This window comes from Passer domesticus, chromosome 28, assembly GCF_036417665.1.
Source record: "Passer domesticus isolate bPasDom1 chromosome 28, bPasDom1.hap1, whole genome shotgun sequence".
Taxonomy (NCBI): domain Eukaryota; kingdom Metazoa; phylum Chordata; class Aves; order Passeriformes; family Passeridae; genus Passer; species Passer domesticus.
In genome coordinates, this window is record NC_087501.1 from 4,132,188 (window position 1) to 4,157,617 (window position 25,430).

Here is a 25,430-nt window from a genome sequence, read left to right on the forward strand (position 1 = left end):
AAACCCGCCTGGGCTGTCGGCAGGCAGCAGCTGGAAGCGCAGCCTGGGCTGTGGTTCCATCCCAGCGGCTCTTTCTGCCCCCCTCGGGGTGGTAAATACAGCACATCGCAGCTGGAGGGTGCAGAAATCCTGCACGGGTGGATGGAGACCTTGAGTTTGGCCCTGACCTGGTTTTTAGCTGCAAAGGATCCGTCTGGAGAGCCCCAAATGCTGATGAGCTCAGCGCTGGGGCGAAGGGAGCTGGGCTTGTGTAAGGAGCCGCGTTTTGCAGGAGCACACGGCTCCTTCTGGGTTTAAATATTTATGAGATCAGTGACGACTCCCTGGAGCTCTGCAGCCCTGGGGATGGCAGGGTGAGCTGTCAGCGGCCGGTGTCAGGTGGCTGATTCCAGGCCTGGGACATGGGATCCAGCTGGGGCAGAGAATTCCTGCATGCAGGGAATTTCCAGAGCCCCCCAAACCCCTGGCTCTCAGACAGCCCCCGCTGCTTTGGCAGGGCAGGGGATGAAAGGTGCAAAAATGTTCTTTTTTGCTTGTTTTACACCTTCCCTTCTGGTATCAGCTGTTTCCCAGGCTCTGCTCCCCACCAGCGTGGTGGCACATCCCAATGTGTCCTTTTGTCCCCACTGCTCCCCCATCAAGGCTGGGTTCTGCCATTTTTACAAAGTTCTGGTTGAAGATTTATTCCAGCTCCAGTTGGATACTGAGCTCCATTTTTTTGGAGCTGCCTCCTCCCTCCCTGGCTGCTGGTGGGGGCCCATGGAGTGTTTGGAGTAGCTGTCCTGAGCAAGGAGACCCCCTGCAGCCTCCTCCAGGAAGCAAACCCGCAGCATTTGGGATTTTAGAGAAGCAAAACGGAGGGGTGACCCTTGCTGCTCCTGCTGGTGAATCCATGGATGATCCAGCACCGTGGTGGGTGCCTGGAACCCACCCCCTGCCAGGAGCCAGCGCTCTGCTGGCTGTGCCAGGAGCAAACCCCAGGCTGGACTCTGCTCCTGACGTGTGCAGGATGCAGTGACGGGGAAGGAGGGACGGCCCCTTGCCCTGCCTCGCTCCGGAGCCTTGGCCAAAGCCACCATGCCAGGGCACTCGGTGGCCCGCTGGCCACCCCAGGAGCCCGGCACTGCCCGGGGAGCTCAGAGCCACGGGGAAGGCTCCTAGCCCAGGGTGAGGTGCCTGGAGAGGGGGTGGGAGCTGGGAGAGCCTCGCTGGGGCTGAGGTTGTCACTGTGGAACCTTCGGAGCAGGGGACAGGTCTGTGCGTGTCCCACGTTTCTGTCTCCAGGGTGGGGAGGTGACACCGAGCGGGGAGGGGGTGGCTTTAGGATGAGTCCGTGTCTGGGGGGGTCTCACAGGTCCCTGTGCCCTCTCCTTGCAGAGCCTGCCAAGAGAAAGCGATGGAAAGGCCAGGGAAGGGCAGCCCCGGCGGGAAGATGACAGCCATGGCTCACAGCCTGTAAGTATCTCCTGCTGCCTCCTCCCGCCCCTGCTCCTGGCACTTGTCCTCCGGTCACTTTCTCCGGGGACTTTGCCCTTTGCTCCCATCCCACCCACGCCACAGCAACGCCTCCATTCCCTGGATGAGGTGGAAAACAGCAAAGGCAAAGGCAGGGTCCTGGTGCTGGGGGCTTTGGGAATGTGTGGTCCGGGGTTTTTGGGGTGTCCCCCTGTCCTAAATCCGCATTGTCCAGTGAGGGATGCACTGCCTTGGTCTGTGCCACCTTTCAGCCCCTTGCAAGGTGAATGATGCTGGATTGGGGGCAGGGTGGGGGCAGAGCCAGGAAAGCTGTAGCAGTTGCAGGGCATCCAAGGAGCACAAGGAAAATGGGTTTGGGTTTGGATTGCTGCATCCTGACCCCAGCCAGGCTGGGCAGGGTCCTGGCAGCACCTGGGAGGGGTGGAAATGCTCTGGCTTTAAACTGGAGAGTCATAAATTTTACTGGGGCTGGAGCAATGCCCGCTCATACCTTGGATATCCTGAGGGCTTCTTCATTCCTGGCTGGGGAGTGGGAGATGGAGAGAGGATGCTGTGGGGTGAGCAGGGGGTTGGTGTGAGCCCCAGAGCTCAGCCTTGGCTGTGGAGTCAGGATCATGGAGCTGGACACATGGAATTCCCTGGGGACAGGTTCAAGAGGCTTAAATTGGAGAGATGGGATGGGGAAGCAAAAGGCCTCTTGATCACAGCCCTGCCAGTGCTGAGGGAGGGGGATGGCCCTGGGCAGCTGTGCTGTGCCATGCTGTGCTGCTCCATGCCATGCCAAGCCGTGCCACAGCGTGGGCTCGCTGGGGAACAGTCAGCTGAGACCTGTGTTCCTCCTCCTCCCTCGGAGGAGAGGGGCTGTGGGCAGCCCCCCCTGCTCCACAGCCGCTCCCGACCCCTCTCCCCCGGCCCGTGCCCACCTCGGTGCCTCCATCCGCGGGCTCTCCTCCCGGGAAACCTTTCCTCCCGGGAAGGAGGCCCGGGCGAGCTCCGCGGCCGGAGCGTTCCGCCTGCGGGTGACAATCGTGCTTTTGTTTTGCCTGGCTGCGAGAGGAGCAGGCGGGAATTTGGCTGCCCGGAAAGCTGCCGGGAACCCTTTCTGCCACAATTAAGCACCTGCTACAAGAGAGCAAATAAGCCAAATCATGCGGCTGGCAAACAAGCTGTACGTGTTCCTTCCCCGTGACCCACTCCAAGCGGCAGAAAGCTCCAGGCTCTGAGGCTCGGCTGCTCGCAGCTCTCGGGGCAGCGACTCCGCAGCTCCCGGGGCAGCGACTCCGGAGCTCCCGGGGCAGCGGTTCCGCAGCTCCCGGGGCAGCGATTCCGCAGCTCCCGGGGCACCGACTCCAGAGCTCCCGGGGCAGCGACTCCGCAGCTCCCGGGGCAGCGATTCCGGAGCTCCCGGGGCAGCGATTCCGCAGCTCCCGGGGCACCGACTCCGGAGCTCCCGGGGCAGCGGTTCCGCAGCTCCCGGGGCAGCGATTCCGCAGCTCCGCCGCCGCCTCCCGCTCCCGGCGCGGGCAGAGAGGAGCTGCCTCTCGCCGGCTCAGAAGCCAAAAGAGCTTTCCCCTCCCCAAATTAGCGGCTCCATCTCCTTCTGCTATGGAGAGACAGATCCCCGTGCTGCGAGTCCGGTGAGGCGGGGCCGGCGGCCGGGCAGGGGGGGCTGCTTTGCATCCGTGTCAGCCTGGCACGGGCCTGACCCGAGCGGGACGGGCTCGGGCCGCGCAGGGGGCCGAGCCTGGCGGGGATGGGCAGGCTGAGCGGCTCGGGAAGGGATGGCGAGGATCACATGATGCGGATGTGCGGGGTCAGAGCAGCCGGCCGTGCCCGCCGCCTTCCCGGCAGCCGCGCTGCAAAGATGACTCGGGGCTTTTTGTGTGTCCTGAGGGTTCAGATTTCGGGGAGATGCCCTGGGGGTGAGGACAGGGCTGCAAGAAGCCCTGTAGGGAAGGGTAGAGAGGCAGGACTGCGGCGTGTGGCCTGTGCTTGGAGGGCACGGAGGGATGGAGCAGCTTCACCCCCCACCACCCCCGCGAGAAGCCCTGCGAGGGTTTGGGGGTGCTCCGGGGGGGCTCTGGGGCTTGTGAGGGGTCTCCTCCACCAGCAGCACCACCCATGGCCCAGCTGGGAGCTGGCACTTCCCGAAATTTGGGGGGAGAGAAGGGTCTCAGAGGGATGCAGGGGAGGGTGCACCCCTTCCCCAGGTCAGGATCGGGGGGGTCAATCAGATGCAGAGGAAGGATGGAGGTGAGGTTCAGGGGGGATGATGGTGTCATCTTCTCCTGTGGATGCCACAGAGGGTGGGAGGAGCAGGGGCGGGGTGGGGGTCTCATGCAGAGGGGGCATAGGGATCCACGGAGTGCAGGACTGGGGGCCGGGATGGGAGGGGTTTAGGGCCAGGATGGGGGTCCCAAGGCAGAATCGGGGCCACAACAGAGCCCCCACAGAGGGAGGTTTAGGGGCAGGATGGGGTGGCATGGAAGGCAGCATTGGGGGGCACAGAGGAGTCCCCTGCAAGGGAGAGTTGGGGACACGATGGGTTCGTGTCGTGACACGATGGGACACGGGGGGGTCCGCAGGCAGAATCGAGGGAGCCCCTGCAAGGAGGGTGAGAGGACATTATGGGGTCTCAAGGCGGATTTAGGGGGACATGACAAAGCAGGGGCAGGATTTAGGGGCAGGATGGAGATCCCAGGGCAGGAGTGGGGGCCACCACGGAGCCTCCTGCAAGGGACAAGCTGAGGGTCCCCGTGCGCGGCAGGACGGGCCCGTACCCCCCCCGGGAGCCCCCCCCGTGTGTCCCCGAGCCAATGCGCGGCAGCGGGGGGGGCTCGGGGCGGGGCTGGGCCGGGACCGCTTGTTTTTTGTGAATGAAAGGCGGGGCGGCCGCGACTGCAGCGCGCAGGGCAGCGCGCACCGCTCGGCGCAGCGCGCAGGGCCGCGGTCCGCGCAGGGCTCCGCGCAGCGCAGCGGGCCGCGGATGCGGAGATCGGGGCGGCCGAGGAGCCGCCATGGGCCCCCGCGGCCCCGGCCCTGAGCCGCGCAGCGCGGCGCCCAGCCGTGCCCCGCCAAGCCGCGCAGCCTGCGCCGTGGCCATGTCCGGAGGGGCGAGCCCGGCCCCGGCCCCTGGGAGCCGCCGCTTCGTCTGTGTTGGTGTAAGTACCGGGGGGACCCCCCCGCGCTTCCGCGCCCCGCTCCGCCTCCGCGCATCCTGCCCGGCCCGGCCCGGCCCGGCTCCGCGGCCGGACAGGGGACAGCGAGGGCCCGGCCCCTCGCCGTGCCCCGCACCCCCGATCCGGGTGGCTCCAGGCCCCCCTCGCCCCCTCGCCGTGCCCCACGCCGGCTCCCGCTGCTCGCCAGTCCCCTCGTATCCCGGAACCCCCTCCCGGTGCTTCCCGAGCTCCTCGCGATGCCCCCAGCCCCGATCGGCTGCTCCGAGCACCCCGAGCTCCCCGCGATGCCCCGCACCCCCGATCCAGGTGCTCCGAGCACCCCGAGCTCCCCGCGATGCCCCGCACCCCGGATCGGGCGCTCCGAGCTCTCCTGAGCCTCCCTGCGGTGCCCCACAGCCCCGGCCTAGGTCCTCGCCAGTCTCCTTGCGGTGTCCCGCACCCCCGATCTGGGTGCCGCGAGCACCCCCAACCTCCTCGCGATGCCCCGCACGCCTGGCCCGGGTCCTCCCCGGCCTCCTCTCCATGCCCCGCACCCTCTCCCGGTGCTTCCTGTCCCCTTTGCAATGCCCCACAGCCCCGGTTCGGGTGCTCGGAACACTCCTGAGCCCCCTTGGCTGCCCCGCACCCTCTCCCGGTGTTCCCCGAGCCCGGTGCGATGCCCGCACCCCCGGCCCGGATGCTCCGAGCCCCCCCGAGACCCCTCGCAATTCCCCGCGCCCCCAACCCGGTCGCTCCCCGCTCCCTCCCCAAACCCCTGTGCCCTCTCCCGGTGCTCCCCGAGCCCTGTGCGGTGCCCGCACCCCCGATCCCGGTGCCCGCCGCATCCCCCGGGCCCGGCCGTGCTGCAGCCCCGCTCGGGGCCCCGTTTCTCCCGCACCGCCTCCTGCCGCGGCCTCCACAGCCCCGGCTGCTTCCCGGGGCCGCCCGGGCCCCGTTCCGCCCGCACCCCGCCGCTGCCCCAAGCACCCCGTGATTTTTGGGCACCGCCGCGGTTTCGGGGCGGTTTCGCCCCGGTTTGGGGGGTCTCCTCCCCTGGCGAGGTGCGGGATGGAGGATTTGGAGCCTGGAGTTGCTAAGCGACGGCTCCCGGGGTGATGGTGCAGTTGCCTTGGCAACCGCGGGCTGGGAGCCTGGAAGGAGCAATTTTGGGGTTCTCCTTGGGGGGGGTGTGGGTGTGAATTGGGTGGCCGTGCTTTGGGTGGGGGGCTGCAGCAGGCAGGGAGAGCAGGGCTGGGGGGCTGCTGGCTGGAGCAGCCCTGCTCCTCTGGGAAGAGCTTTTCCTTCGGGGGGAACTCCAATCTCTCGGCATCTCGGGTTATTTTTACTCTGCGGTGGATTTTGGAGCTGTTCCCAGGAGAGCAGTGATGGTGGGGAAGGTGAGGAGGGGGCTTGAAAAGGTTCAGCCCCTCCTGGGGTTGGTGTTGTGGGTGAGGGGCTGTGACACCCCCACCGTGGGGCCAGGAGAGCTCCCCAAGGAGGTTCTGCTTTCCAGACCCCCTTTTTATCCCTGCTGCTTCCCCCTCTTCCCCTCCTCACGGCAGGCACTGATCCCACAGGGATTTAGCCCTTAATTCCCATGAGGCACCAGACTTTGCGAGCTGGCTCGGCTGGGGGTGGGCTGAGCTCCCCACGAGGGACAAACATCCCAAGTGCCAACTGCCGTTGTCATTCCTGTGCCTTCCCCCTCCATCCCAACCAGCTTGGCTGACTTGGGAGCACGGCCGGGCCTAAAAATAGCCACAGCAAAGCTCCCCGAGCACTCACACCCCCCTCCCCGGAGATCTCCCGGTCCTGCAGAGCCCAGCTGGTCCCTGGGAGGAGCAGGGGACAGGGGACGGCAGCAGAGGGGGATGGAAATGGGTTTTGAGGGGCTAACGGGGAAGGAGCCCACCTGCCCTGCCGCTGCTCCTGGTTTGCAATGCCCTTTGGGATGAATTCCCTGCATCCCAAAGGATGGAGGGGGCGTGGAATGCGGCGACAGCTACTCGGAGAAGTTCTGCCTCGGGACCAGCCCGGTGTGGAAGCGCTGGCACCCGGAGTGACCTGGATTTGTGCCACCTGCCTTTGCCTCCTGCTGCCCTCGGGGCTGGTGGCTCGGTCCTGCCCCGGGGTCCAGGTGTGCCCGGGAGGCTGCGCACGGAGGGAGGCGCTAACATTGGGAAGTCCTTGCCAGGCTGCCGGTTCGGGGAGCTGTGGTCCCACGTGCAGGGCTCGGTTGCCATCGTTACCGGGTATTTTCGCTCACTGCGCTGGTGGTTTATTATAGCAGCCCGGGAGGCCGCTGCCAGGAGGGAGCGACGAGGGGGAAGAGATCCGTGGCCTTGGGAAGTTCAGAGAAATTGGGATGTGGGGGTTTTTGTCCTTTTTGGTATCCCAAGGGGGAAGAGATCCGTGGCCTTGGGAAGTTCAGAGAAATTGGGATGTGTGGGTTTTTGTCCTTTTTGCTGTCCCAAGGGGGAAGAGATCTGTGGCCTTGGGAAGTTCAGAGAAATTGGGATGTGCGGTTTTTTTGTCCTTTTTGCTATCCCTCAATCCCCTCAATGCTTTTCCCCCTCAAAACCACATAAACCGTTGGGTTCATGCTGTGATGAGTTAATTCTGGCTGATTTAGGCTTTGAGCAGGGAATGGGTGGCACACCTGGGCACACCTGGCTGCTGCTCATCAGCTGTGCAGCACCCACAGCACCAACATGTCTCTGAGGAGTGTTGGGGTCACGCCTGCTCCTGGGAGCTCTCCCAATCCCTGTGGCTTCTGAGCCTCTGGGAAACCTAAGGAGTTTCTTCTTGCTGCTCTTAGCTGGGAGAAAATATCCCCTCGGGAATGGGGTGGGAAGAGGGGGGAAGGTCAGTGTCCCCTGCCAGACTGCAGGGCTGGGCAGTGCCCGCGTGTGCACTCGGTCAGGCGGCTCTGGAAGCTTCTCTTGCAAACGCTGGAGATGGAGAAAAGGAAGAGGAGGAAGGGAGAGGGGAAAAAAAAAGCCTCATCTCACATGAACAAGCATGAGCCGGAGAGCCGGGAGGGAGGAGGGCGCAATCCAACGCAGGCCATGTGTCTGACGTGGCACAGCAGCCACACTGCCACCAGAACATAAAATTTTAAAGGGGACTGGCGGGCACAGCGAGCTGGGAAGGGCTGAGCTGCTGCAGAGCTTCCCCGGGCTGCCAGCGAGTGTCAGCATCCTCCTGCTTTGTGCCCCTGTGGTGCCCTGGAGACACCCCTGGCTGGTCCTGGCTGCCTTTGCCGAGCCCTCGTTCCCCCCGCAGGTCCCAATTAATGGATTCTGACATGGATTATGAGAGGCCAAACGTAGAAACCATCAAGTGCGTCGTGGTCGGGGACAACGCGGTGGGCAAGACCCGGCTCATCTGTGCCCGTGCCTGCAACGCCACCTTGACCCAGTACCAGCTGCTGGCCACCCACGTGCCCACGGTGTGGGCCATCGACCAGTACCGCGTCTGCCAGGAGGTGAGGGCTGCCGAGGGTGCTGGGGGGGCTCGTGGACACGCCGTGGGAGGGTTGTGAGCTTGTGATTGACTCCCCACGGTGGGGACAGCCCTGCTGTTGTCGTTGTGAGGCTCAGGGACTGAGGAGCTGGATGGTTTCTGTTCCTGCAGGTGCTGGAGCGCTCCCGGGATGTGGTAGACGATGTCAGCGTGTCCTTGCGCCTCTGGGACACCTTTGGTGACCACCACAAGGACAGGCGCTTTGCCTACGGCAGGTAGGGAGAGGCAGAGCCCTGCGCTGCCCCGGGCAGGGAGGGAGTCCCCAAACCGGACCTTGACCCCTCCTTGTCCCCTCGCAGGTCCGACGTCGTGGTTTTGTGCTTCTCCATCGCCAACCCCAACTCCCTGCACCATGTGAAGACCATGTGGTACCCGGAGATCAAGCACTTCTGCCCCCGCGCCCCCGTCATCCTGGTGGGCTGCCAGCTCGACCTGCGCTACGCCGACCTGGAGGCCGTCAACCGCGCCCGGCGACCCTTGGCCAGGTGGGGCCCTGGAGACGTCCCTGCCTGCCCTCCTTATCTCAAGAGCTCTCTTCATTAATTATCTCCTGTCTCTTTCAGGCCAATTAAGCCTAATGAGATCCTTCCCCCGGAGAAGGGCAGGGAGGTCGCCAAGGAGCTGGGGATCCCTTATTACGAGACGAGCGTGGTGGCCCAGTTTGGCGTCAAGGACGTCTTTGACAATGCCATCCGCGCCGCCCTCATCTCCCGCCGCCACCTGCAGTTCTGGAAGTCCCACCTGCGCAACGTGCAGCGGCCCCTGCTCCAAGCCCCCTTCCTGCCCCCCAAGCCCCCTCCTCCCATCATCATCGTCCCGGACCCCCCTTCCAACAACGAGGAGCGTCCAGCTCACCTTCTGGAGGACCCCCTGTGCGCGGACGTCATCCTGGTGCTGCAAGAGAAGATCAAAATCTACGCACACAAGATCTACCTCTCCACCTCCTCCTCCAAGTTTTACGACCTGTTCCTCATGGACCTGAGCGAGGAGGACCAGCAGAGCACCGCGGGGCACGGCTTCGGGGTGGCCGTCACCGCGGCCGCCGAGCGGATGCTGCACCAGGAGGAGAGGCACCACGGGCGGGATTTCCTCCTGAGGGCCGCCAGCTTCGACATCTGCGAGAGCGCCGAGGAGGCCGGACCCGGCCAGCGCAAACCGTGCCTTAGAGCCTCCACCAGTGACGGGATCCTGCGGGGCGACCGCTACGAGAACGGCGAGCGCGGGCTGCGCCGGGGCCGGAACCTCTCCTCGTGGAGCAGGGCCTTCACCAGCATCCAGGAGGAGATGGCCGAGGACCCGCTGACCTACAAGTCCAAGCTGATGGTGGTGGTGAAGATGGACGCGTCCATCCAGCCGGGTCCTTTCCGGGCCGTGCTGAAGTACCTGTACACGGGCGAGCTGGACGAGAACGAGCGGGACCTCATGCACATCGCTCACATCGCCGAGCTGCTGGAGGTGTTCGACCTGCGCATGATGGTGGCCAACATCCTCAACAACGAGGCGTTCATGAACCAGGAGATCACCAAAGCCTTCCACGTCCGGAGGACCAACCGGGTGAAGGAATGCCTGGCCAAGGGGACTTTCTCGGGTACGGCTCCGGGAGCAGCAGCCTGGTCCTTTTTGGGGGCTCACAGGGTGGGTGGGGGCTCCTGGTTTTGCTCCATGAGTGAGGGTGTGGCCATGCCTCCCCCAGGGTTTTTGGTCACACTTTGCAGTGTGGGGATTTTTATCGCCTTTTTTTGCCCTGAGAAAGTCAGTGTGCAGCCCTTCCCCAGGGTTTCCTGCTCCCCAGCTGGCCCAGCAGCTCTGTTTATTTATGGGAGAGCTGCAAAGGCGACTTCCTTCTCTCCCAGCCTGGATTTTTACAGGGTCATCCTGATTTACGAGGAGCAAGTGCCCTTAGTAGGATTTCCCCAGCTTTCCAGTGAGCACCACGAGCCACCAGCACGAGGTGACATCCCAGGGGGACGTGAATGTCCCAGCCTCCCTCTGGCTGGATTTGTTTCATGGAGATGGATCCTAATAAGGTCAGGCTGTCCCTGTCAGGGACAGATGTGTGGTGGCCCCTGCACACCCCTGGGAGAAGAGCGAGGCAGGAGATCCCCAGCCTCCTTCCCAGCTCTCCAAGCACTCAAGTTTAAGTGTGACATTTGCTTCCTAGCAAATGTGGCAAATGTGTTGTGGGGTGACCTGGGAACACCCCTTGGAACAGGCAGAGCCCTGCTGAGGCTCTTCCCTGAGCTCCTCTGAGCTGGCAGGGAATGCTGGATAAAAATGAGCGATATTTTAGGGAAAAAGAGCGGATATGGCAGGCTCTATCCCCTTCCCTCTGCTTTCCCGGGGCGAGGCGCTTTGTGGCAGGGCCGGTCCCAGCAGCCCTGTGCTTGTCCCCAGATGTCACCTTCGTGCTGGATGACGGTGCTATCAGTGCCCACAAGCCCCTGCTCATCTCCAGCTGCGACTGGATGGCCGCGATGTTCGGCGGCCCCTTCGTGGAGAGCTCCACCAACGAGGTGAGGAGAGCTCCTGGGCGGGTGGCGCGGTGGGGACGGCCAGGAGGTGACAATGTGTGTGCCTGGCAGGTGGCACTTCCTCACACCAGCAAGAGCTGCATGCGGGCGGTGCTGGAGTACCTATACACGGGGCAGTTCAGCTCCAGCCCCGACCTGGACGACATGAAGCTCATCATCCTGGCCAACCGCCTCTGCCTGCCGCACCTGGTGGCTCTCACAGGTGAGTCCGGGTGCCTGCAGCACGGCAGGGTGACTGCCACCCCGTGCCAGCCACCCCCTGAGCCCGTGTGTCCCCCTGTGCAGAGCAGTACACGGTCACCGGCCTGATGGAGGCGGCGCAGATGATGGTGGACATCGACGGGGACGTGCTGGTGTTCCTGGAGCTGGCTCAGGTAGGACAGGAGCCTGTGCTGGCACGGCTGGGGGTGCTCCAGGTGACACACTCAGGGGCCTGGCAGGGCTGGGGGTGACACACAGAGGAGTCTGGCAGGGCAAGAGGTGACACAGAGGGGTCTGGCAGGGCTGGGGGTGATGCAGGTGACACACAGAGGGGTCTGGCAGGGTTGGAGCTGACACACTGAGGGGCCTGGCAGGGCAGGAGGTGACACAGGGGTGGGTCTGGAAGGGCTGAGGGTGCTCAAGATGACACAGAGAGGGGTCTGGCAGGGCAGGAGGTGACACACTGAGGGGTCTGGCACGGCTGGGGGTGACACACAGAGGAGTCTGGCAGGATTGGAGGTGTTCCTGGTGACACACAGAGGAGTCTGGCAGGATTGGAGGTGTTCCTGGTGACACACAGAGGCGTCTGGCAGGGCAAGAGGTGCTCCAGGTGATACACAGAGGGGTCTGGCAGGGTTGGAGGTGCTCAAGGTGACACACAGAGGGGTCTGGCAGAACAAGAGGTGCTCCAGGTGATACACAGAGGGGTCTGGCAGGGTTGGAGGTGACACACAGAGGGGTCTGGCAAGGCTGGGCGTGCTCCAGGTGACACACAGAGGGGTCTGGCAGCCCCAGGAGCTGGACAGCCAGGTCTGGCCTTGGATGTCCGTGGAGCAGTGAGGTGAACCCCTGGTGCTGGCCCGTTCCTGGTGGCCCTGAGCTGGTGTCCCATCCTCCCCCAGTTCCACTGCGCCTACCAGCTCGCCGACTGGTGCCTGCACCACATCTGCACCAACTACAACAACGTCTGCCGCAAGTTCCCCCGGGACATGAAGGCCATGTCGGGAGGTGAGTGGCAGCCGGGGGGAGGTGACAGGCGGGTCCCCGCGCTCCTGGCACGGCCCTCACCCCCCCGTGTGCCCGCAGAGAACCAGGAGTACTTCGAGAAGCACCGCTGGCCGCCGGTGTGGTACCTGAAGGAGGAGGATCACTACCAGCGGGCGAAGAAGGAGCGGGAGAAGGAAGACTACCTCCACCTCAAACGGCAGCCCAAGAGGCGGTGGCTCTTCTGGAACGCCTCCTCCTCCCCTTCTTCCTCTCCTTCATCGTCGGCAGCCACAGCCTCCTCTTCCTCCTCCTCCTCCTCCTCCTCGGCTGTGGTTTGAAAGCCCCGTCCTTGCCCTGGCCCCAGCGTCGCTGGGAGGAGACGGGGAGGAGGAGGAGGAGGAGGAAGGGTGGGATGCCCTGCCCCAGCGCCGGGCACGGAGGGCACTGGCCCCGCAGCAGACGGGCTCAGCCCTGCTCTCCCCGCGGCAGGACTGGCAGAGCCCGAGCAGCAGGAGAAACTCACGTTTACAGGAGCACGAGGGCTGTGTTGTGGTTTCATTTCACGTGGAATTTTTGTTGGAAATCAGTTTTGTTTTTCGGAACATCATCAGCGTGAGGAAGACGAACATGAAGAAGAAACACATCCAGCTTCCACTTTGATTTGGAACCAGAAGCTCTGGGATGTGGTTGGGGTGTCTGATGGCATCTCACCACCTGGAGCCACCGTGGGGGTCCTGCCACCCCCTTGGACTGACAGCAGGGTCAGCACAGGGCAGGGGACCCCGGTCCCCAAATGCCTCCAGGCACTGCAGGATTTCCTCTACAAGTGGGGTCTGTCCTAATTCAGGGCACGGAGGGGACTGGAGTCCCCTCCTCCCTGTTCTTAACTCTTCAATTTTGTTTAGACAGAAACTTAAAGCAAAAAAAAAACCCCAAACCCAAACCCACTCCCTCAATCTGCCACACCAGAAACCAACCCCGAGCCCTCGGCTTGGGATTTTAGCCTGGAAGGCTCCATTGTAATAAATGGTATTTTAAAAGCCCGGCGTGGTCCCTGTGTGTGTGGGAGGAGCAGCTGGACTGGCACGCCCTTGTGCCAGGCTCGGGGTGATGCCATCACCCCCTGCCAGCGCTCCTGGGACGGGCAGGGACAGCGAGGCCTGGCAGGACCCAAACCCTGGCACAACATGAGGTGGCTTTTCCATAGGACTAACTCTGCCTGTCCCACCTGTGTCCCTGCAGGGCTGCCAGGCTGGGCAGGAGGCACCCAGACCTCCTCACCCTTGGGAGGGAGAGCTCCTTGGAGCCCATCCCTGCAGAGGCTGCTGCTGGAGGAGCCCCGGGGATGCTCCCGGGGGTGACCCCTCACACCCCACACTGCTCCTCTTCCCAGCTGGCCTCTGGAGCACCCTGGAGCCTGCCCTTGTGCATGCCTGCCCGCAGCCTCGGAGGCAGGAGCGAGGTGGCTCCTCACCCTGTTCTGTCCCGTGGCAGCCCCAGCCAGCAGGTAGGACCACGGCTTTCTGTCCTTCCCACACAACCCGGGCACTCGCCGCTGCTTCCGAGGCCTGTCTGCCTTGCCCAGGCCAGGACCCGAGCCCTGGCACTGAACCCTGCATGTGCCTGGCTCTGCAGGAGCCCCTGGCATGCTGAGGGGGCACAGGGGGATGCCCGGGGGAGCCCCTGGGCACGAACCCCCCGGGCAGGTCACCAACAGCTCCTGCTTGTCACCCCAGCTCTTAGAAATGCCCTCGGGGTGCAGGGGCAGGGGAGCAGTTTCTGGGGGCTGAGCAGAGCCCTCTCCTCACTGAGCACTGCATGGATTTGCAACACAGCTACTGCAACACACAGAGCCCTGGCTGGAGGAGCCGCAGCCCCCGGGCAGCGCCGCCGCTGCCCCCCGCTCCAGGCACGGCTGGCACCCCCTGCTCTGCACGGGGCTCTGTAGGGCCAGTAAGGCCAGGATGGCTGCTGAGGGCTGTCCCTGGCACAAAGGACTCCTGGGGACCATTCCTGGGGTGGCTGAGCATTAATTCCGTGGGCTGAGTCCTCAGTGCCACATGGAGCAACTGGTGTCCACTGGGACCCTGGACCTTGGTGTCCCTTGAGACCCCAGAGAGGCCCTCACCAGAGTTCTGGGGGGAAAACAAATCAAACCAGACGACAAAATCAGGAGGATTTTTTTTTTAAAGTTAAACCTTCATAAACAGAGAAATGTAACAAACTGGAAAAGTAAAACTGGCTGGGCCAGAGCTCTGTAAAAAACACACGACCATGCATAACAAAATACCAATATTTTTATATTGCATATATTAACTTAAAAGCTATGTTTACAATTGCTAAATAAATAAGTACAAAATTACTGCTTGTTGTATTGGAGGGTGGAGGAGAAAGGGAGCAGCAGGAAGGGTGCTGAGCACTCTCCCAACACACTGGGGAAGGTTCTGGTGGGCTGGGCTGGACTGGGGTGGCAGCTCAAGTAATCCAGGAGTTCTCCCAGCTGTTTTTACAGCTAGGCTGTCCCTGAGCTCTGTGTGAGGCACAGTGCTTGAGGTCTGAGATGGGCAGGAGGTACCACGGTCACACTCACACTCAGTGCATTCACCCCGCCACGCTGGGGCACACAGGGACAGCAGCCACCCCACAGCCACGGGGCTAACCTGGGCCCAGCAGGGCCATGGGGGGATTTTTCCCTTCTCCTCAGCTCTGGGGAGACCCCACCTGCAGCTCTGGGGCCTCCACAAGGATGTGAAAGCCTTGGAACAAATCCAGGAGGCCACGGAGCTGCTCCGAGGGCTGGAACCCCTCTGGAGCCAGGCTGGGAGAGCTGGGATTGTCCAGCCTGGAGAAGAGAAGGCTCTGGGACACCTTTGAGCCCTTTCCAGTACCTAAAGGGGCTCCAGGAGAGCTGGGGAGGGACTGGACAAGGGCTAGGAGTGCCAGGACACGGGAATGGCTTTAAACCGAATGAAGATCACATTACATTAGACACTACAAAGAAATACTTCACAATGAGGGTGAGTAAACACTGGCAGAAAGGCTGCCCAGATAAGCTGCCCCATCCTGGCAAACATTCAAGGTCAGGCTGATTGGGGCTTGGAGCAACCTGGTGGAGTGGGAGATGCCCTGGTCCTGGCAGGGGGATGGGCTGGGTGGGCCCTGCATTGTCCCTTTCCCCAGGCAACCCCAGTGCTCCTAGTGCAAATCATTCCCCCTGTCCCCTCCAAGTGCAGTTTTAAATTAACTCCTAAGAACAAGCAGAACCATGTAAAACAAAAACAAAAAACAATAACAATAACAATAACAATAACAAAAACAAACAGTTGGTTCACAAAAAACAACCCAAGACACCAGCTGAGCTTGCAGAACCACCAAGCACGCAGAATGAAGCTTACTTAGAGATGTTCTAGAAGAGAAGCCATTTTACGACACCAAGAGTCTTCTGTGATTCAAGGATGATCCAGTTCAAAAGCACAGGGAGCCCTTCTCCGCACGGATCCCAAAGAAATCTGGGTAGTACCAGTGTTTCCAAGACAGATGGTCCAAGGCAGACTGAAATTATTTGAAACTCTTGGCGTTGGCCCAGCGAAATCAAGAAACCAGCTTGGATTCCACGAGGAAGAACCAACTTTGAACTGTAACTCCAGCAGAGAGGACCCTGAGGCTTGTCCTTCACGTGAGGATCAGCTCCTGCCTCAGCTGACAATGGCCTCAAGAGGAGAGCAGCCACAGGATAGCTACAAACAGCTACAATCCAGCCGTTCTGAGAATTATTTCACAGCTGTAGCCTGAAGGAGGCAGCTGCAACGTGTGCCCTGCTCCCTTCAGCTCGTTTCATGCTGAAAATGTCCACTCTGAACCAGCATGTTGGAGATGCTCTCTGCCACGCCGCCGAGGCTGATGCGGTCCAGGGTGTCCAGCAGCGTGTTCACGGAGGCCTTGGTGCCCTCCCTGTTCTGCCACCTGCGCAGCATGTTGTAGAAGTCATCCTCTGACCTGTCCTTGGGGATGTCATTGTCCTCCAGGTTCAGGTTGTGGCCGAATCTCTTCCAGTTTTCATTGGGCACCTTCCTAGCGAAGGTGTAAAAGGAGCGCTGCAGCACTGGAGGGGGAAAGGGACAGCTCAGAGCACGGGCAGCTGGGACAGCAATCCCACCCCCAGCACATCCCCTGGGCCCCAGCACTCACCTTTAGAGGGGTCAGACCCTGGGGCTGGAACCAGACTCCTCCAGGGTCTCTCACTCCCACTCGGCAGCATCTCCTGCAATGACAACGTCACTCCTGGAATGACAGTGTCACTCCTGCAATGACAGTGTCCTACAGCACCCACCAAGCCCCAGCAGCCACGTGTGATCAATGGGCATTGGAGACCCTCTCCCCGTGTCCCAGGGCTGCTGGGGCAGGAGATCACCACCCACCCCTGCCACCCGTGTTTCCTGTCTCTGCAGGCCCCGAGATGGGGAGACCAGGGCTGTGCTTGCTCAGCATCAGCCTTAAATCCTCCGAGGACTCTCTGGACTGCAGTGAGCAGATTTTGCCATCCTGACCCCACAAAGAGGCCCTTTGCCATCCCCCTGAGCAGCCCAGCCCTGGCAGCCCCCCGGGATGGTCAGATCTTGCCTGGCACGCCGGGGCACAGGGTGCCACTCACGTACCTGTCTCTCTGGTGCCGTGTGACGCTGCTGCATCTCTGTCTGCCTGTTGGCCTGGTTGTCCTCTGTCCCCACGTTCCCTGTCTTGCACCACAGCAGCTTCTGAAACATAGAGCTCTGTGGCAAGGGAGAAACACGAACTGTGGTGCTTTGGGAAGGCAGGAACCTGCCACGGATCCAAGGGCATGGATCCCGAGCTTGGAGGAGCTCTGGGTGAGCACAGCCCACCCCTACCCTGGGATCTCCACTGTGGATCCTGGATGTGCCAGCACTGACACCAGGAAAGTGTTAATGGCACTGGGGAGGGGCTGGAAGCACCCAGGGCACTGCCAGAGAGCCTCCTCTGCTTGGCCCAGCTCTACCACAACCCTGCAGGGATGAGCCTCATCCCCCTGCTCCTGCAGCCCTCCCAGAAACTGCTGGGTGAGCCTCATCCCCCTGCTCCTGCAGCCTTCCTAGCTGGATGAAACTCATCCCCCTGCTCCTCCAGCCTTCCTAGCTGGATGAAACTCATGCCACTGCTCCTCTAGCCTTCCCAGATACTGCTGGTGACTCATCCCCCTGCTCCTCCAGCCTTCCCAAAAACTGCTGGATGAAACTCATACCCTTGCTGGATGGAGGGGGGATGAAACTCATCCAACTTCTGGAGGAGCAGAGGGATGAGTTTCATCCAGCTGGGAAGGCTAGATGCTCCTCCAGCTTTCCCAGCTGGATGAAACTCACCTTGCTCCTCCAGCCCTCCCAGAAACTGCTGGATGAGCCTCATCCCCCTGCTCCTCCAGCCTTCCCAGCTGGATGAAACTCATCCCCCTGCTCCTCCAGCCTTCCCAGCTGGATGAAACTCATCCCCCTGCTCCTCCAGCCTTCCCAGCTGGATGAGCCTCACTCCCCTGCTCCTCCAGCCTTCCCAGGAGCTGCTGGCCAAGTGGGGAGCAGAGGGAATGGAGGACCTTACCCCAGCCCACAAACAGAGCCATTCCCCCCTGCCATCCCAGGAACTCACCACCATTTCAAAGGGCTTCCTGCTCGAGGGTGTCCCATCCCCTGGAAGAGGGAGAGAGCACTGTGATCCCCCTTCCCCTAGGCAGGACCCTCTTCCCACCCAACCCCCACACCAGTGGGTGCTCCTGGGTCTCTCTTCCCACCCAGCCCACACCAGTGGGTGTTCCAGGGTCTCTCTTCCCACCCAGCCCACACCAGTGGGTGTTCCAGGGTCTCTCTTCCCACACCAGTGGGTGTTCCTGGGTCTCTCCTCCCACCCAGCCCACACCAGCCACAGTCCCTGGCCAAGGTGGGTGCTCCAGGGGTCCCCTGCACCCACCTGGGGAGCTGCAGTGGCGTTTCCAGCAGTAGAACGCAATGCAAACCAGGATCCCAACTGCTACAACCAGCACTGCAGTGATGCCCAAGAGGTCTAAAGCAGACGAAGCAGGGGTGTGAGCAGCTGCTCCTGCCTCAGCCCCAGCAGCAGCCCCCAGCCCTCACCCTGCCCAGAGCCCCCACTCACAGGAGGGGAAGGTGTCCGTGTCAGGACCACACTGGAGGTCGCTGTCAGGTGTGCAGTGTTTCAGCACCACTTGGCCCTCGGGACACCTGGACAGGGGACACAGGGGACACTCAGCAGCTGTGGCTCGGCAGCGCAGACCCTGCAGGAGCCACCGTGGCCCCCGACCTGCTGCAGTTCATCTGGGGGGGCTCCCTGAGCTGTGAGATCACTGACAGCAGCAGGCAGGCAAGGAGACCCCACAGGGCTTCTGAGGGTGCTGATTAGATGAGGGTTTATTGGGGGACCCACCCCATGAGCAGCATGGTTACTGAGGGGGAAGGGAAAAGGGGGAGAGGGAGACAAAGGGCCAAGAGAGAGTCTGGTCTCCCTCGCACAGCTTAACAGGGAGATTCAGAGCGGGTGCAGAATCAGGCTTGGGCCAATGGGATTACAGACACATGAGGCTTCAGGGGAGATCACAGCTTGGAACGAAACGAACATTTTCGACGTTTAACTAAAATGTAACAGCACACCGACCCACCTGGGCTGGCACTTCTGGCACATCTCGCAGGGGTGGTCTGGGGGGCAGAAGGTGCCGTTCCTGCAGACACACACCGTGTTCCTGACGGGCTGGCAGGGGCTCAGCTTCACCTGATCTGTGGGACAGAGGGGACACGGCTCCACCCCGGCTCCTCTGCTGCCGCCCCAGGTGAGGCACAGGCCCGGGCAGGACCAAGGCCCTCCCTGCTGCTGAGTGCCAGCTTTTCCTGCCCCACAGCTGCCCGTACCAAGGGAAAAGCAGTGCCTGCATCAAGCTCCACCAGCAGCTTCCAGTGCTGCTGGGAGCCTCGTCCTCCTGCTCTGTGTGGAGTCTCGTGTCCAAGCTTTGCACGAGGGATGTGGCCTTTAACAGATGCGGGTCTGGCAGAGACGGCAGCCCCAGCCACTCTCAGGGGACACTGCAGGTGACGCTGTGCTCTGAGAGAGCTCAGCTGGACCCAGCCCGAGCCATCAGCCCTGCTCCCCCCAGCTCGTACCTTCCCTGCACACCGAGCAGTCCCGGCACCAGCGGAAGGCGTTTGGATATTCCATGTATTCCCCAGGCCTGCAGGGCTCACACTTGCCAGAGCCCTTCTGCTCCTTACACTCCTCTGCAATGTAGGTGCCTGAAGAGAAAGGGAAGCTCTGAACACACAGGGAACGGGCTGGAGGACCAGGAGAGGCTGCAGGGGTGGGATCAGTGCTGAGACCACCTCACCTTCAGGGCACTTCTGGCAATAGAGACCATCACTTTTCTTGTAGTAACGATCTTCCCCTCCCCAGCCTAGATCCAAGGAATCCAAGCTGTCCCTCCTCCTCAGGGTGACTGCATTGGCTCCCAAAGCGGCCGCCTGTTAAAAAATACAGAAAACTTTGGGTTAAAAACCACCCCAATCCATAGGGCAAGGGGCAGGGTGAGAGCTGCTGTGCCCAGTGCAGCAGGAGAGGAGCTTTGGGATGGCTCAGAGCCACCTCAGCCAAAGGCACTCCCCACAAAACAAGGCCAGATTTTTCTTGGCAAAACCAAGAAGAGATCTGGAGGTTTGCAGGGGAATTCTGCCTGCCAGGTTGCCAGCAGGGCAAAGAGTCACTAACGACCCCTTTCCTTCCCAGTTTCTGAGAACGACCCTTTCCCTTCCCCAGTTTCTGAGAAGGACCCTTTTCCTTCCCCAGTTTCTGAGAAAGACCCTTTTCCTTCCAGTTTCTGAGAAAGACCCTTTTCCTTCCCCAGTTTCTGAGAAGGACCCTTTTCCTTCCACAGTTTCTGAGAAGGACCCTTTTCCTTCCCCAATTCCTGAGTGCACCAACAGCCCCAATGGAAGGCAAGAGTCGGGAAGAGGAAAGAGCCCCGTGTCAAGGCTGGAGGTGGCTCTGCTGCCCAGTACCAACCCCTGGGTTTGTAAAAACCTCTGGGCTTGTAAAAACCCCTGGGTTTGTAAAAAACCTCTGGGCTCCCAGGGGACATCATGGCCCCGTGTTTTCCCTGTTATTCTGCTGAGGATCAGGAAGAAAAGCCACATTTCCGTCGGCTCTCACACCCTTTTTGCGCTGCCTCAGCTCCTTCCGCCCTGGCGGGGCCACTCCAGGAATGGCCATCTGTCCCCTTAGGCTTTGGGGACTTTTGGGCACCTCAATGTCCCATTGGCCTCTGAGCCAGCACAGAGCTGCTCCACGGATATCCGTGGATATAAAACTGCATATCCATGGATATAAAACTGCATATCCGTGGATATAAAGCTGCCCCTGGCTCACCGGCGTGGCAGGGACAGACATGTCACAACTCACTGGCTGCAGGAGACACGTCTTTCTCTCCTGTCTCCCTCCCCCCAGCACGGAGGGTGAAATGTTAAAGCAAATATTTCTGCCCTGAGTCAGCAGCTGCCTGGAACACCGAAACAATGGAGTTTGCCCACAGGTCCCTGCCTCCTCCTCCTCCTCCTCCTCCCCAGCTTCCCGCCACAGGAAGAGGCAGAACTGGCAGCAGGGTCAGGGAAGGTCAGGGCTCAGGACTGAGGGTGAGGAAAAGCCACCACGAACCACCAGGCAGGCCCACGGCGTGGGAGGGCTGGCCTGGAGCAGAGGCTGGAGAAGAATAAAGTAGGGGGTATAAATATATAGGGATTTATGAAAAGGATCTCCTCCATGGATACACCTTGGGCAGCACAAGAGCCCAGCCAGGGCTTCAAGGAAGGGGGTGTAGGGCTATGTTTTTCATTAGTTTAGATAGATAACTAATTTTGGCTTTTATTTACCCTTGAAAACTCCAGTGTGGAAATGTTTCCCAACCCCCAAATCATTTTCTTTCACCCAAGATGAACCAAAAGGGTCCCAAAACAGACGACCAGCCACGAGGTGTCTCTCACTTTTGTAAGTTTTGGTCCATTAGCATATTGGAGTTAATTGTACACTTAGAGCTTTATGTTACAAAGTACAATTCTCCTTGTTTTTCTCTCAATTAAACATTGTTTATGCTTTTGGGCAGGAAACTTGTATCGGTCGTCCTTGGCCCCAGGGTAGAAAAGGGATTGTTTTGTCTAGCTCCTGTGTGAAGAGAGCTTACCACACTTAATGTGAAGCTCAGAACTGCACACCTAGGCAGCACAGAATCCGAGAAATACGAAAGCTAAAACTTAAGGCATCAAGGCCATGGCAAGCACAAACACCCACCACGACCAGGCCACAGAGCCCTGGGCAGCCCAGGAACCAGGCCCTGACTCAGAGGGATCAAATCCATGTCCCTCCAACGCCTTCTGGCTCTGCATCTCCCAGGATCTGCCTCTGCTCCTCTCTTCTCCAGCTAGGAACATTTAAAGTTTGTAAAAATTTTTATCCATTTGAGGAGCGCCAGCCACAACAGCTTCACCCATTCTGGTCTTGGAAGTCCTGGGGGTGATGGGACAATTTGTCCCACTTCCACGGGGGAAAAAAATCCATGTTTCTTCCCCACCTGAACTCTGCCATGCTGTGAGGGTGATCACAGCCACACCACAATGTTTTCTGCAGTTTGGGAGGGCCCCTCAGCCACAGGATTTCATTTCTTTACAGAGAACAGCAACACGTGCACGATAAGGTTATCAGCCCACAGCACCCTGCTGCCATCCCTGACCAAACTATCAGTTGGAAAATCCAGCACGGCGGAATTGAGGAGTTTTCACCCACAGTAAACAACTCGAGAAAGCCTGGAGCCAGAAGAATTAGAGGAATCCTTCATCAGTTCTTCCTTCTTGGGGGATCAAGTCTGGAGAAAAAGCTCTGGAAAGCATCAAGCTTTGAACTTCCCCTGCTTCCATCCCCAGTTTGTTTTTCTCCTGAGGTGATCCCAAAAGGAGTTGGACCCTGCAGCTAAGGAGAGACCTGGCTGAACTCCTGAGATGAAAGAGGATGAAACACAGCCCCTGACAGCAGCAAAAGACCCGGGATAACAGAGGTGCCAGGCAGGCACCTGATGTCATCCGCTCCAAGGACACGGGGCTGGGATTTTCCCCTGGAATTCCCGCATGCAAGCAGAATTTGAGCTCCAGCAACCTCAGAGATCCATCCTGAGGGTGGCCTGTGTCCAGCCATGACGCGAGAGGACATGACGCAACAACGACGCAATATCGGACCATGCCCCACGTGAATCACTCACCCGTCCCATTCATTCAGAAAGGGGATAAAAAGTTAAAAAACCCTGAGGCTGTTACCAGTGTGCCTTAGGCAATGGGTTTAGTAAGGCTTGACTTTACCAGGCCGGTCTAAATAAATAAACGCTGCTGAACAATGTAGGGAATGAACTGGGTAAGAAGTTCTCTCTGAGAACCTGTTTTGGGCAGTGCTGATGTAATTCCAGCACGGAGCAGCACCCGCTGGGCTCCTCCATTGCCGTGGGGCTGCAAGTCAGGGCAGGATCTCTGGGATAAACTCAGGGCACGATGACTTCAAGTGACAACAGAGCTCAGGTATTCCCCAACTCTACAACATACAATCCACGGGGAAATATGGGAAATATGATATGCCCAGGTGGAATTTCCTAAATCCCTGTGCTGAGGCCTTGGACATCGTTTGGGCGAGTTGCATTCCTGCTCCAGAAGCAGGGCTTGTGTTAAAACATCCCAAAGGGGTGTCGGCGCTGCCACCAGACGCCAGCAGGGAATGGGAGCGAAGAAAGTGGAAATCCCCTCCCTTGGGCTCCGAGCCTCACGTCCAGCCTGCCGCCTTTTACCGCCGGGGCCACGTGCTCGGAGCCGGGGGACTCAAATCGCTTTTCCCAACGAAAAAAAAATTCCCCTTCCAGACACTGGCATGCCCTCACTCCCGGCCTCAGCCTCACGTCCTCCCGGTACCCCGAACCCCCCTGTGCCGTGCTCAGGTGAACCTCCTGGTCCTTCCCGGCCCGTCCGAACCCCCCTGGTCCTTCCCGGCCCGTCCGAATTCTTCTGATCCTTCCCTGCCCTTCCGAACCCCCCTGGTCCTTCCCTGCCTGTCCGAACCCCCCTGGTCCTTCCCGGCCCGTCCGAACCCTCCTGGTCCTTCCCTGCCCGTCCGAACCCCCCTGATCCTTCCCTGCTCGTCCGAACCCCCCTGGTCCTTCCCTGCCTGTCCGAACCCCCCTGGTCCTTCCCTGCCCTTCCGAACCCTCCTGGTCCTTCCCTGCCCTTCCGAACCCTCCTGGTCCTTCCCTGCCCTTCCGAACCCCCCTGGTCCTTCCCGGCCCGTCCGAACCCCCCTGGTCCTTCCCTGCCTGTCCGAACCCCCCGGCCCCATCGCCTCAAGCCCCCCCATATCCCCCTGGACAGGCGAGCCCCACCGCCCGTGTTTTCCCTGTCGCCTGCAGCCCAGGTGAGCGGCCCCCCACGGCCCCCGCAGCAGGTGAGCCCCTCCGTGCCTCAGTTTCCCCCGACTCGCAGCTCTTCCCCCGCGATCGCAGGTACAGGCACGCCCCATCCGCTGTGCCCAGGTAACCGCACCCCCTCCCCTCCATCCAGGGGCACCCCCATTCACACCGCCCCCGCCGCTCGGCCGAACCCACCAGGGCAGCCCCCCGAACACCCCGACGTCCCCTTCCCACCCTCCTCGCCGGACCCCGCTCCGAGCCCCGCGACGGCGCGGCAAGTCTGGGCATGTCGCGACCACCCCGCGCAGCCCCGACAGGGGTCCGGACCCCCCTGGCCGCGCTCCCGGAGGGTCCCCGCGCCCCAGGAGCCCCTTCCCCACTGACCGTGACCAGCAGCAGCGCAGGCAGCCAGCGCCGTCGGGGCCGGCGCATCGTGAGCGGCTGCTCCGCAGGGCGGGCACGGAGCGGGCACAGAGAGGGCACAGAGCGGGCACAGCCCAGGCCAGCTCCGGACACGGCTCTGGGGCAGCCACCTCTCTCTCCCCACGGCGTGGCGAGAATGAGTAAATTAGGCGGTGGCTGGAGTTTTTATGGGAGGGCGGGACGGGAGGAAGAGGAGGACCTGGGGCTGTCCCAGCGCTGCTCACCTCGGGGTTCGTGTTCGTCCCATCGAAACCGTGCCATCGAATTTTGCTCTGCGGTGTGGTTTGCCCGAGAAGCCGAATTGGCTTTCGCTGTTCCCCTTCCTTTTGGTTTTTAGCCACTCGTTATTTTCGCTCACCGCTCAAGCGACCCGATAAGTTTCGAAACACCCGAATCAGACAGGAGCGCTCGGGAATCATTTCTCAGGGTGTTGCTTCTGCTCTTGCATTTTTTCCAGATCACTCATCGCACTCCATCGAGAAAAGCCGCGGCTTTTTGTGTTCTGAGGAAAGGGGGTTAAGTGGATAATCCCTGTGTGTGAGACATCCCGTGGGATTCCGGATTCCGGTGGGGTTCAAGGTGCAAAGGCACGGCAGCCTTGCAATAAAGTCGCCATCTCACCCCGGAGCAGGGAAGTGGGGAAGTTCAGCCTTGTTCACAGTTGGGTTTTTACTCCTCTTTTTTTTTTTTTTTTTTTTTTTTTTTTTTTTTTTTTTTTTTTTGTGGGACACAAGGGGAAAAAATGTAAGAAGTTAAATCTTTGGACTTTCTGCTGTTACACAAACGGCTCTGCTGCTGCACGCTATCAGGGGAGTGTGTGAGAAAAAAGAATTCCAAGAAAAGTCTGATTTTACTGAGATGGTGGAGCTGTGGCGGGAGTCCTGGAATGGAGGTGTAGAGGGGCTTCAGGAAGGACAGGAAACTGAGACTTCAGGGCCCCTTCCAGTACCTAAAGGGGCTCCAAAAGACCTTTTCCAGGTCTCTTCCAAACCAAACCGTTCCAGAATGAGGATTCTGAGAGAAACCTGGGGCAGAGAACTCTCTCTTGTTAACATTTTTTAGTTCTGAACTAGTCGAACTGATCCTGTGAGTTCCCTTCCTGTCACCTCCCCGGTGACTCACCGAGGGTGCACTCGCAAAGCAAGTTTGCCTTTGCTTTCCTAAGGGCACGAAGGCAGGGAAATCTGCAGGAGACAGCCTGAAAAACTCACCCACCAAGGCATGGAAAATACTGCTCAGCGAGCAGGGCTCCGTGCATCCACCACGCACTGGGCAGTCAACATTCTGAACTGATGGAAATACAGAACTTGCCAGTGCCCAAGAAGGAAAGATTATTATCTGCCAAGGAGCAAAATTATGGTCAGAATATAAGGAGCAAAATTATGATCAGAATATAAGGCCTGTCTTGCAAAAGTGATTTGACCAAAATTTGCCCCATGCAAAGTAACTATAATCTATAATTAATAGAAAAGTTGAGTATTATCTATTTCATATACAACTCTAATTTTGAAATTTATGAAATATTTTCCCTACAATTTATATTTTAAAAATAGTTTTCCCTTACATGTCCACCAGCATGGACAGTTGTCCATCTCACAACATATTACATTGCCCCAGAAAGAAAGAGAAGGAAGATAA

At 60.2% G+C, this 25,430-nt stretch overlaps 2 protein-coding genes across 4 annotated transcripts; one reads left to right on the forward strand and one right to left on the reverse strand.

The window, feature by feature from the left end:
- The first annotated feature begins 1,578 nt into the window (after positions 1 to 1,578).
- RHOBTB2 (Rho related BTB domain containing 2) lies at positions 1,579 to 14,240 on the forward strand. Of its 2 annotated transcripts, none has more exons than XM_064400201.1 (10): positions 1,579 to 3,113; positions 7,920 to 8,121; positions 8,271 to 8,374; positions 8,459 to 8,644; positions 8,723 to 9,747; positions 10,554 to 10,672; positions 10,742 to 10,892; positions 10,976 to 11,064; positions 11,794 to 11,899; positions 11,978 to 14,240. In XM_064400201.1, the coding sequence occupies exons 1-10, from the start codon at positions 3,082 to 3,084 to the stop codon at positions 12,214 to 12,216; spliced, it is 2,253 nt and encodes a 750-aa protein (XP_064256271.1). In that variant the 5' UTR covers positions 1,579 to 3,081; the 3' UTR covers positions 12,217 to 14,240. The 2 variants fall into 2 exon arrangements, with proteins under 2 accessions (XP_064256271.1, XP_064256272.1); XM_064400202.1 differs by lacking the exon at positions 1,579 to 3,113 and adding an exon at positions 4,368 to 4,637.
- LOC135286956 (tumor necrosis factor receptor superfamily member 10B-like) lies at positions 14,156 to 23,866 on the reverse strand. Of its 2 annotated transcripts, none has more exons than XM_064400204.1 (10): positions 23,754 to 23,866; positions 19,275 to 19,407; positions 19,054 to 19,182; positions 18,558 to 18,672; positions 18,038 to 18,123; positions 17,852 to 17,944; positions 17,534 to 17,574; positions 16,534 to 16,632; positions 16,067 to 16,139; positions 14,156 to 15,980 (listed from the first exon to the last, which is right to left on the reverse strand). In XM_064400204.1, the coding sequence occupies exons 1-10, from the start codon at positions 23,799 to 23,801 to the stop codon at positions 15,703 to 15,705; spliced, it is 1,095 nt and encodes a 364-aa protein (XP_064256274.1). In that variant the 5' UTR covers positions 23,802 to 23,866; the 3' UTR covers positions 14,156 to 15,702. The 2 variants fall into 2 exon arrangements, with proteins under 2 accessions (XP_064256274.1, XP_064256273.1); XM_064400203.1 differs by having other exon boundaries at positions 16,534 to 16,647.
- Positions 23,867 to 25,430: the final 1,564 nt, after the last annotated feature.